Source organism: Haemaphysalis longicornis, unplaced genomic scaffold (assembly GCF_048455015.1).
Source record: "Haemaphysalis longicornis isolate Haplotype H1 unplaced genomic scaffold, Haemaphysalis longicornis Haplotype H1 scaffold_88, whole genome shotgun sequence".
NCBI lineage: Eukaryota > Metazoa > Arthropoda > Arachnida > Ixodida > Ixodidae > Haemaphysalis > Haemaphysalis longicornis.
The window spans coordinates 385,154-397,497 of NW_027526456.1; the positions used below are offsets into that span (position 1 = coordinate 385,154).

The window sequence follows — 12,344 nt, forward strand, 5'->3', positions numbered from 1 at the left end:
CCCCTGTGCGCACGCCTATGACTGCAGGGCAGTGCAACAGTCGCCAGAAAAAATTTCCATCGGCAGACTCGCATACTCAAATGGCAACTGGCAGGCTCCATGGTTCAACACAGTGGTAATTCCAGTGTGCCACCAATGCAACAAGTCTCTCCATAGTATCAGGAGATTCGAATATAGGTTAACAAGGGCATGTGAGACAACTGTCGCCGTGCTGAAAAATGCCACAACAGGGCTGTATTGTGCACAGATTTTTGTTGCCACTCCCATCCCACCGAGTTGTGCCAGCTTCCAAGTTTACCCCATATCATTTCAAATTAACTGACGTTTGCTGGTGTTTGATTGATAGATGCAAGCACCAGTAAAGTGTGTCTGTCATCTTTAGCACTAAAATCATGTTCTCAAGGGGAAACCGAGTTTAACGAGGTTGCGGACATGAAAGCTGGCAGTGCTCATGGGGGTCGTAGCAGAAAAGTTGCAGCATGGCGTCGTGCTGTTTTTGCTATGTTGATGTTATAAAGCGCATGGTATTTATATGGGTCATACGTTTCAAACAAGGCACTATCTGCAAGTCGTTGCTGTCCCTTCCCTTTGTTACACTTTGTAGTCGTGCTCTTTGTTTGAAAAAATTATTAGAAACTAGCTAGTGTAATTACAATTATAGAACTAATTTTCTGTGAAGGAAATGCTGCCTTGTGCCGGCTAAAGGATATACACTGTTTTGGCTACACACATCATAAGACAAGATAGCAATGCAATACTCTACAGAGCCCGTGCACAAGCTGCTGCCTTGCATTGGTCTGACCCACAGAATTGACAGGAACAGCTCCCCAGGACTGATCCCGAGCAAAGGTTCTGGCTCGCTCATGCCCCTCAACTTTACAAAAGTCAATGAAACCTTGTTACACAGGCTGCGGCTTAAAGTAGCATTGACCTGAAAGTATCTGCACACAATCGGACGCGAGGACAGCCCAGACTGCCTTCTGTGTAAGGCTGTACAGAGACAATTGATCATTTGAATAGTTTTTGACCAAGGTATACTAGTGGGTGAAAAGACCTTGAAGCAGCCTCACTACGCTTGAATGCTTACCCTCTGTCTGAACGAAAGATTTTTGGCACGTGGGCTGACACGAAGAAGCAAGATCGAGCTGTCAAATCGCTGCTGGTCCTGTCAGGACTCTTGGGTCTATGTGGCGAAATTTCACAAACTGGGGAACTTTTTTTATGGTCGGTAAATAAGTTATGCGAATTATGCAGTGATTAGTCTGTTTCTGCGCCCCATACATGCTTTAAGTGTACAAAGTTCATTGGTTGATTTCACTGTCATTTCTCATACCCTCAGTATTCAGTACCTTCCTTGCCCCAGTGGGATTTAAGTACCAGGCCCAAGTTCAGTTTCTCAGGCTGGCCTCTTCTCCTTTCAAAAATCTTTTACTATCTCTACCTCTCTCTTGCCAGCATGCCAGGTGCTTGTAACGGTTTACTAGGATTCGCAACGGTCACCATACGATAAAAATTTCTTATGACTACTTTCATTGCTGAAGTTCATTCACTGCACTCAGTGTACTAGGGTGTTTGGCGCACAATAGTAATTATGACTGCAGACAGCCTACAGTTCTTAAAGCCCACATCGAAATCCTGCCACGTACTCATTCTTGACTTCACTTCGATAAGGCTGTCACAAATGGGTTGATCAGCCGAACATGCTGGAAGGGATGTTTTTCTACCCTCTGAATTAATGTTTGATCATTGTGCATACATTAAATACATTAAAGCATTTTTGCTGGTTCTTCCTTTTTATCTCTTGACACCCAGTGCAACCAATGGGCTGGTAAAAGCTGTGGCTTGTCATATGTGTTTCCAGTTCATAATGGTGCATTCTGCTTGTTGCCAAAGCCAACTGCAGAAAAGTTCTTCAGCCATAATGGAGTGCTGGCGATGGTCTTTTGTGGGCTATAAAAGCAAAATGTACTGGTTGTTGGTCAAATAAAGTGAGCCAATTTTAAATGTTTCTTCCCAATGCCGGATGTGTTTTCTTGGAGGTTGTGTGTTTGCTTAGTCCTTTTGGGAACAGTTGAGCATGTATGGCTCATGTGTTGGCCATGAGACTAATCAGCATTTGAAGGTTCATGGGGCAGGTACAACTTGTACAGCTGGTGAGCGAAGGGATATAACTATTACATTTCCGATTTTCTTGCAACATGTCACTAGCATACAACAATTAGGATTTATAATTTAGCTGCAGTTCATTTTTACGGCAATACTGCTATTGTGCCCATTATAAAATTAATAGTAATTACGACCAGCCGCCATACGTTGCTGGCCGTAATGTGTGCGGCGTCATCAGAAAACATCATGTCATAGTTACTCCCGCCGTTTACCCCGCACGCGTTTTGCGATGAGCGTGCGGCATCAACCTGGCTTGCCCGTGGTGCTCGGAAAAATACCAGGAAAACAGTCACGTACGTCTGCGCCACAAGGATGAGCACAAGACACCTCGCAGACGCCCAGCTCGCGAAGCCGGTTCTACCGCGTGCCGACGCATTTCACTTTAGGAGGAATGGGAAAGCCTGCGGACAAAGCAATCCGGGTCAGCCAGTCATGCATGCGGAAGATGGATATGACGATAATTTTAGGGACCTTATATGACGATGACTACTACGCCACAGTGAGAAGCGACGCGGAACACGTAAATAAACAAATTTCGCAATACGTGGTGGTGTCATTCAGTGCTTCAAGAGGATCTAAAAAGAAATCCTCCAGCTCGCCTTGCGTCACTTAGTGCAAGTTTCGCCAGTTTTAAAGACGAAGGTGTAACATCAAACGCGAAAACTGACCGTACATATACGTGGCGTCGGCGGGGCCACCGCTGTATGGACTAAACTCATTTCGCCAGAGCAGCAGCCAAATCTTCTCACTACGGCGCTAAACCGGCACCTTGGCAGAATGGAACCTTGCTGCCACGTGCTGCCAGCTTCAGGTCCACGTGGCAGCACGTATACGCGTAAACGGATGCGCACACACAGCTCTGACTGCTGGGGAACTTCAGCGTGATGAGCATCCAGTCTGTTTGTCAGAAAACGAAGGCCTGTATGCTTCTTTCTTTTTGGACAACAAACGTCACATGGTTGGCCGGTTCTTCATCACTTGCAGTGGTAGGCTGTTGGACAGCTGCTGCTATGACCAGAAGCAACATGCGCACTACTTACATGACGTTTGTATACAAATTATGTGCAACAACGCTTTTATCAATTCGGTGTTGTCAGGAGCTGTGGGCGCAGTTTATGTGGGAGACTATACTGGCGCTACATTTGCTGCCCTTACCAGCGTGTGGTACAGCGCTGTGCTCTCGCTGTTTATTAGTTACCAGCACAATTTTTACAACGGTGTGTGAAGTTGGTGAAATGAAGTACAGTGTATCTCCTGGATTGGTCGGTGCTTCCTGCTTCGGCGTGATTCTTTCCAGGCCATCACTAACAAGGGTGGCAAAGTTGTGCTTGTGCCAGAAGCCAAATTTTTTGACACTTTAATTGTGATCAGTACTTGTAGCACTGCAGTATACCTTGTAACTTTGGAAGCTCGGAAAAGTTGGTACAAAAAACATGACCAAATATACAGAGCTGTAGGCACGACGAAAAGAGGCATATTAACACGTACGCGTTTACTCCAAACATCTTTTTGTCACATCTAATATAATTCAGGCCTTTTTTGTCCCATCTGTGCTGATTTCACTCCCCAAAATAAGGCACCTGCTGGTCTTTTTATGCACAGAAAGTATGGTGAGGTTTCAAAACATTTCAGGCTGCTGCGCCAAAACTATACGGACAAAAACGCTGGTGTTCAGCGGCGCGTACATGCACCAGAGTGGAAGATCAAGTGCACTGGGCACCAGTAATCTAGACCCAAGAGAACTCTTGTCAAATGAGGGCCTTCAAAGGTATTCCTTCGGCCTATATTCTTCTCCCCACAAAAGCCACAGATTCTATGATCTAAATGGGAGCGCAAGCAGCCTTCGTGCAACACTATTTAGACCTTTGCCAGCAGAGTCTTCAGCCAGTGCCCACGTTTGAGGACACAGACCCATTCTTCCCTATTAAGCCACAGCAGATCAAACCTGATGGCGTGATATGGGGCGCGCACACACCTTCCAAAACAAAAAGAAAGAAAGAAGTTCGGTTACAAAAGCCGGCGAATTTAAACGTGCCACACAATCCTCCGAATCCTCCACTCGGAGTGGTTTTGCCTTGCCCGCAGGTGCGCCGTAGATAATACAACACGTACCGAACGACAGCCGATGTACTACAGTGCTCTAGAAACTTCTAGAGCACTGTAGATGTACCAAGGAGGAGAGTTATCAGCCTGCGCTTACGGCGCGTGCTTTTCAAGCGCGTGCTTTTCATCGTAAACAATGAAAAGCACAGCCGACCTAAACATGAGTGCCGGCACGGCCGCTTTGCACGGCCGGCATGGTACTTCGTACTAGTTTCGGCGATCAACAACGACGACCAAATCCAAGAAATAATAACAAAAAACAGGTGACGTCACTTCCGTGGGGCGCTCCAGCCTGCCCCGATCGGGCGAGGCTGGAGCACCCCGGGGGAAAGGATCCCCGGGGTGCAGCAGCCTTTGCCTTGAAACAACAACGGCGTCATACCGTTACCAGTGTTGCCATCTTTTTTTGAAGCGTGCCGCTAAGTTAAGGTAAAGAAGTCGCTAAATAGTCGCTAAATTTTACAAAAAGTCGGTGAAATAATAGCTAAATTTCGAAAGCCTAATAAACCAATTTAAATAGGTTTTTCCAGTTAAACTTAACTGAAATAGTTCAAGAAGTTGAATGTACAGTGAAAACAAATTTATTTGCTTCTTTGAGCTGCAAAGGTAAGAACAAAAAATTACGCCCACCTCCCCTCGCGGGAACCCTGGTGTGATGCGACGCTGAGGGGGGTTCAAGCGCAAGCGGAGAGCAACCGTCGACCGAAAGGCCGCCGGAGAGCGGCACACCGGTTATATGCGCAGCGCGCCCGAAGGAGAGGAGACCGCGGAGAGAGAGGGTACTGCACATGCGCAGCACCGCGCGCAGCGCCACCCACCGGCGGAGTGAGAGCGCGCTGGGCCGCACACCCGCAGATGTTGAGAGAGAGTGTTCCCTCTCACCTGGGCACGCGCCGGCGCCAGTGCGTCTGCCACGGCTATGACGCAACACAATCCAACACAATCCACTTTAATCCAATCCAAATCCAATCCAAGCCAAGCCAAGCCAATCCAATCGAATCTAATCCAAAGCCCCTCGCTAGAGAGTGTTCGCTATCGGAGAGGAGAGGGGGTGAGCGGAGGAGAGTGCGGACGCCGACGACGACGGACGCACGCAGGAAGGACAGGGCCGCCGACAAGAGATGCTCTCAGCGTCGCATCTAAAAACCGGTGCGTCTTGTAAACTTTTACAGTGAAAAAAAAAAAAAGACTGATTTGCCGTTAAGCTTAAACCAGTGCACCAGAACACGCGCACACACGCTGCACACTTATGTAGAGTCTAGTAGAAAAGCTCTTCCTCGATGGTGGTAATGGCGGTCGAGTCCGAATCTGCTAACGTTGGCGGTTCGTTGGCAGCATTGTAGGCGTCGGCAGTGCTAATCAGACGCTACATGCTTCTCTGTTGAGGTATGGGGATGGGGGAAGAAAAGGCTCAAGAAGGAGCTGGGCAGGAAAGAAAAAGAAAAAGAAACTGTCGTGGACTTGGCGCGATAACGGACGATGTCTGTCACGCCATTCATTCCTCCATTTCAGAGACGGCTCGCCTGCCTTGCTAAAATGATTCTGATCAGGCTCCCGCGTTCCGCTTTCTTTTTCTATTTCTGTCTTCAACCTATGTACTAAATTCTTTATTCGACTGCGCTTTTTTGCCTATCTGGTTCCTTTTAATGAAAAAAAAAATCTTCTTGGACAATCCCCCTGAGTGGGTATGCGCCACTTCATGGGCCGCCCCCACCACCACCAACGGACTTTCACAAATTTGATTTTTGGTCTGAGCTTGGGCCACGTAATTTACGATTCTGAAATAAGACCGTGTCACCCAAATAACAGAACAGACTCCTTAGAGCTTGGCGCGGCTTCGATGATTTGGCGTCGCTCTAAGGCGAAATAGGTAACTATTTGTGTATGCACAGTTCAGCCGTATAGCGATGATATAACATTTCCAGATTAAGTCGAGAATCCTGAGACAGCTCGCCTTAGGTGACCCTGTAATGCATGTATGTCCAAACTTGGCAACCGTAAAGTCTGTGGCAAATCTTCGGAGATGTCTCTAACTAAGAGGGTGACCCAATGGTATCCTGGATACACAAGAGTATGCGCACTTAAAATTAAAATGGAATTTATCACTTTGTGTTTCCCACCAATGTGAAGTGGTCGTCACAACCGTGAGGGCTTTACAGAAGTTTAAAGTATTAACTCTATGTTTAAAGGAGCACTGACACGAAGATTTTATGTTACACTTTTATTGCTTTTATCGATGCTTAATGGCCTGGCGAACCTGAAACAGCACTTCAAATACTTCAGCGCGCGATAGTTATTTATATTGAACGGCCTGAAAATCGTTTGTTTCAAATTCCCGCGCTTTCATCCCGAACGGCGCATATGACAGAATCCCTGACTGACCTCACCGCTTTGTGCGGACATCACCGGCGCCCGCTTGAGAGGGTGTTGCACCCGCTCGCCGCTCGTGGGCCCGCGCGCGTGAAGTGACGTAACGAGTTTTTGACGAGCGCTTCCGCGTCACTTCTTTTGGCTTTCCCGGGATGATGTCACGCTGATGTCCATTCGCTGAGTGCCGCTCCGCGCGCTGCTCCGTCGGCGCGATAAATGACATCCAATTAAACTGTGTTCTTCACGTCGCAGGCCGCTCATATTTCAGCCAGGGTATTCTGTTGAGTGAAGGAAGCGAACTGTGCAATAATATTAACGCCGAAAATTGGTTTCAGTGCTCCTTTAAAACCGAGGTGTTCACGATAGCGCTAAAGCCGTTCAAAATACTAAGATTACGGTTGTATACGGAAGTCGCTAAAATTTCGCTGAACTCTTGGGCGATTCCGTTAAAAAAAGTCGCTGTCCGCTAAATTTGAAAAATCTGTCGCTAAATAGATGAAAAGTCGCTAAATTTAGCGACAAAATCGCTAAATTGGCAACACTGACCGTTACATCTCCCTCATATGCTGTCATCGTTTGCAGCGCACCAGCGGCGGCAATGCGAAACTGGCGTCCTCCGGCGCCTTGTGCCCTAGAAAGTGAATGCGGTAGTGGCAATAGTGGCAATAGTACCGGTGGTGTCGAGTGAGTGAGCCGGAGCACTCGGCAGCATAGAGTTTCCTCGTAGTCGCTCGCAGTTACTTCGCAAACGCCGTGCTCGGGGCGCTACCGCTGACGACTGGCTTGCAACATGATGCGACGTGTGGCTTCGTACGCCGCAGCCGGCAGGCACCGATGGGGGTATGTCGCTGTTGCACTGCTTGTGTGCTATGTGTTAATAGTTCACGCCTGATTTCGTCTCTACTCCGTTGTCGCGTGTCTCGCCAGGGAAGCGGCCGTCCTTGAGGGTCGTTTGCCGAGAAAATTGGGGCTGTCATCGTCAAAATCGCCTGGAATGAAAAGATACACGCAACCAGTGATGGGTTCGAACTCGGGTTCTGCGCGCGGGCGATGGTGCGCTTTTGAAACTGGGCCACGCACTAATTGAGGAAGAGTGGGTGGTTTGCGCGACGGTGAAAAGGAAGGAAAGCTGACGTAATCCGTAAGCGCCGATAGAAACTCTTGTATTTCCTTTTGGGCAATGTTTTCCTTTACGGCGTTATCTGTCAACAAAGTGCACGCCTGAAGCCCTTAATGCATAATTTGTTTGGCGGACACAACCCTTCTTTCCCACCTCGTCAAGCCATGCAATGAAAGAGGCAAAAAATCACAGAATTCTTGTCGCGCGAGGACTGGACGGCATGTTCGAGCTGGTTCCCACTTGCGAACACAGTTTCATCTCGAACCGTGAAAGTTCCAGGTTGAAAAAAAAAAAAAAAATCTGTCCCCAACAAATGTGCATCTGTTGTAGAAAGTGCATTGTTAATCTGCAGCAAGTGACGTTCCAATCGTCGTAATGCTTATGTGGTCAAAGCTCGAGGCAGAAATGAAAAAGGAAGCTTTGATTTTGATGGGTCTGTTTATTGCAATACAAGTTAAAACTTGTTGCAGTTCTCCCAGTGCAATTTTAATCTGCAGCAAAAGATGACATCACTTTCGTTCATGGTAACATGGAACTATCACTTTAATACCACTTTAATACCTCCCTAGAATGTTGAGAGAGGTTTCCTAAGAAAAAGTGAAAGCATACTAGCAGACAGCATTACTACGATGTGTCAACATCTATTTCTGTGACTGGTTTTGCATTCTAAAAATTCAAACATTTCCGAATCAGCAAAATTCAACAGGTGGAAACATCTGCAACTAATTTTAGAGTGGTAGTCGAAACTATCGCATTTAACGGCCACAGTGGCTAAGGCAGGCTGCCAAGCCGAAGGATGCGAGTTCGATTCCCTGCCGCAGTGGCCACTTTTCTGATCGAGGCGATAAGTGAAGCCCCAGAGAAAATGGTAGTTGGTTTCAGCTGGTGTATGGCCGAATTCCCAGCTGGGATCAGCTGGGACCACGTACCATTTTATCTAGGTCGCGGGTTCGATTCCCGGCCGCGTCGGTCGCTTTTCTGATGGAGGCGAAAAGCAAAAATGCCTGTGTGTACGAGATTTCGGCGCATGTTAAAGATCCCCAGGTGGTCAAAATTAATCCGGAGCCCTCCACTACGGCGCGCCTCATCGCCTGCGTTGCATCGGTGCGTTAAACCCTACAATCAATCAACCAACCATTTTATCTAGGGAAACGCCAGTGTTTCGAGATTTTGGGCACACAAAAAAGATCTCCAGGTGGTCAAAATTAATCTGGAGCCCTCCACTACAGCTCACCGCATAGCCCAGGTGCCGCTCAAGCTTGTTAAACCCCGAAATTCGGAATTTGAAACTACCGCATCTCTCTATTTTTTTTTTTTTTCTCTGGTGAGTCCAGTCAAAAGGCAACCTTTCTTTTATGTGCAAGCCTACCCAAAACCTGGCTAGCCTTGATCAAGGGGGCCAGGGAACGTTATTTAACTCAGTGAGACACAAGGTCCAGGAACTTTGCAATGTGAAAAAGTGACCTTTTGACAACAAAGCAGGGAGGGAAGATGCCTAAATGCACATATTTATGGTAGTCTTCAGTTCCCTACTTGCATGTCCTGTAAGGTCTTTTTTTTTTCGTACAGCAGTCTTTCTCCACTTTCTTTCGCTGTCTCATTTGTATTGCTCACTACTGTCTCAGGTTGGGCTCTCCATCTTTGACTGACAGTAAGCAAAAAAAGGGGCGGGGAGAAGTGGATGGGAGCGGGAGCAGAAAGTGGGACAAGGTGACTGACAGGGCCGTATCTCGGAGCAACGGTGCACACTCCTATCCTTTATCTCTCGCACCCGGAAGCTTGGCCATTGATAAGTTAGGTTTCTTTCGCATGTGACACTCCCGGTCAAGTGCACGTGTCCTCCAGTCGTTTTGATTTTGTCACTGCTCAGTGACTAACACGAAGTCACTCCTGAGTGAACAGAGTGAATTAATTGGAAGTACATTCAGCAAGGCGAAACAAGCTTGCTTGAAGTCAGCTGTCGGGTTTAGTCGCAATATCTGTGTCCACGATAGGTACGGTTAACTTGATGCTGCAAGCTGATGTGTGCACAAAACTGCAATGATATGCTGGGAGAAAACTTCCTCCTAATGTTCATTGAACATTGTTGTTGTTACAGTTGTCAGCGCACCATCTGTGCCTCCAATTTTTGTTTTCCAATCCTAATTCGAGCTACATGCTGTTTTTCCTGATCTATTTTCCAGCTCTCGATTTTATTTTGAACCGATCGGCTGTGTCTGCTTCTATCTGACTCTTATATAAGAAAGGGGTCAACAAAACTTGACTTGGGACTGGTCTGTGACCACGTACACTAGCATATGCTGCACCGAACTAACTGAGCTGATAAGCCTAGGGAGGCATTGTGCCTGTTGTTTGGGGTTGTGGTTTGCTTTTTGTTTTGCACCCGGATGTTTTTGCGGCCGATTAGACACCAGGTTATATCTGAGGTTTGGCAGGGACGATGGAGCCTTCTGTGACAAGACACAGTGCTTGCATTGTTCCCGGGACAGTTGTGAACAATGCAAGATGGGGCTGCATTGTTTGCGTGGCAGCATCGTGTGTGATGCCTTTTGTGGAGAAAGCGGAACCCTGCAGAGGCAGGGAAGGGGGGGGGGGCAGTGTTAGGAGGCTAACATTTATGGTGCCTCTTAGTTGTGGCTTAGCCCCTTTCTATAAATGCTCCTGTCCCTCGCAGCAAGTCCAGGGTCAAGTATTATGCACCAACCATGTGCGGGTAATGAGGGTGGTGACATGGCTGTTTTTGTTTGACATGGAAGTGACCAGTTTATCTTGACATGTGCTGCACGTCCTTTTTTTTTTCCCACGTCCTACCAGCAACTAGATGACTGTGTGGAGGAATTTATTTATCGTGCGATCCTACTACGCTTGTAATGAGTAATCTGTGTTCGTAGCTAATGGGCCCCTCTCTAAACTGTCTGCTGGCAGGCCTAAGGAGACGCAGTAATTGAAAATACTGAACAAAAACAAAAGTAATATGTAAGTAAATTGTTCTCTGCATCTTTTTCAGTGTCACACTTGATCTTGCGCAATCTGTATCTGCCTAAAAAAGAGATCTGAAGGCAAGGTGACCAGTGACGCGTGATGGATGCTGCATTCTACAACTTGCTTACAGTGCAAATTTACAAAAAAAGAAAAGCTTTCCCTGTTTAGCTCAAAGAAAAAGCCATCTGCCAACAATCTTAAAGCCGTTAGCTGAGGCAACTTGAAGACACTATTGTGCACCTATGTCCGGTGTACGTGCTGCATCTTCTGCGTACCGTGTTTTCGCATGCATAACCCGCACCAAAAATGCGAAAATTTCAGGGGTGAAGTAGAGGTGCGGATTATATGCGAGGCATTTCCTTTGGTGCAGCTTCACCGCAATACGCATTGGGCCATGGTGCCCCTACAGAATTAATAGCGACTAGGCACTGTTATTCCGTTGACAGTGTTTATTTTGCACACCCAGCCCAACAATATACCAACCTGAAAAAAATGTATGCGGCAAGTCATCTTGTTATGTAGTCAGCTAGGCAAGTTCTTTTGCATAAACGAATGTGTAATGTTGCTTGAGTAGTAGCTTTGGTCCATCCCTTTTTGCATAAAATATGCGGGCAGTACACGGGGATACATATATTTTTTATTCGTCGACGGAAAGGGGGCGTGCGGGTTATATGCAGGGGCGGGTTGTACCAACGAAAATACGGTATTTTGCGTACAGAGCAACACATCGTGCAACAAAAGCTTTGGAATCTAAACGACAGGAAAAGTAGCACAAAGCTGACCTAGATGATGGCTGTGCAGCTGGCTCTTACTGATATATGTCAGAAAAAAGTTGGCAGAGCGGAAAACGGGGGACTGAAGGTATTTTTCACGTTGAACTTGGTTTTCTCAAATGAGATTTTTGGTTATGCTGGTACCATTTTTTTTACAAAGAATAGCAGGCTGCTTTTTTTTTTTTTTTTTTGCGCATGCTAAATGGCTATGTTGCGATATACTGAGCATTAGGGCTGTACAGTAAACAATTTATGATTACAAAAAGATGTCCAAAAGTTTGTTTGGAATCATTTACTAGGGGAAAAGTTTGGTTCTAATTCTTTTGTTTGATAAAATACAGTGAACCTTAGTTATGAAGAAATTTCTTGGTTCCAAAGCTCATTGTATTTAAAGTTTTGCATGTGCTCCTCTTTGGTGCATTCAGGGCACATCTTTTAATGAATAATTGCCTATAACAAAGTAAGTACCCAGTCCCAAGGGCTTCGTTTTAATGTGGGTTAAGTGTACTTTTGGTTCAATCGGTAGAAGAAAAAGTGCTGAACAAAATGACTCAAACATGTACCCGATATCTCAATTGCTGAAAAAAGTGCAGCGTACGATATGCCCCGAAATATGTGGGAATTAGAGGCATTACTATGTCCTTCTAAAGGAATATATAAGAGAGTTGTGAACGCTGTCTGTAATTGCTGTATCAGGTTAAAGCCCTGAGTTTGTGGACCATGTTGCAAGCAGATTTTGGCTGTGCCCTTCTTTCTCTGAGAACACTGCTTTCGAAAGTGCTGGTTCCCTCACGCCATTCTTTGTGCCCATTTAGGGATGCTGGCTGTGA

At 46.5% G+C, this 12,344-nt stretch overlaps 1 protein-coding gene across 2 annotated transcripts in view; it reads left to right on the forward strand.

Annotated features, from left to right (window-relative positions):
* The first annotated feature begins 7,280 nt into the window (after nucleotides 1-7,280).
* LOC144150978 (very long-chain specific acyl-CoA dehydrogenase, mitochondrial-like) overlaps nucleotides 7,281-12,344 on the forward strand; it is a 50,888-nt gene continuing 45,824 nt past the window's right edge. For both annotated transcript variants that reach the window (XM_077682279.1, XM_077682280.1), the window contains exon 1: nucleotides 7,281-7,479. In XM_077682279.1, the coding sequence (XP_077538405.1) occupies nucleotides 7,430-7,479 (50 nt within the window). In that variant the 5' untranslated portion in view covers nucleotides 7,281-7,429. The remainder of the gene's footprint in view (nucleotides 7,480-12,344) is intronic.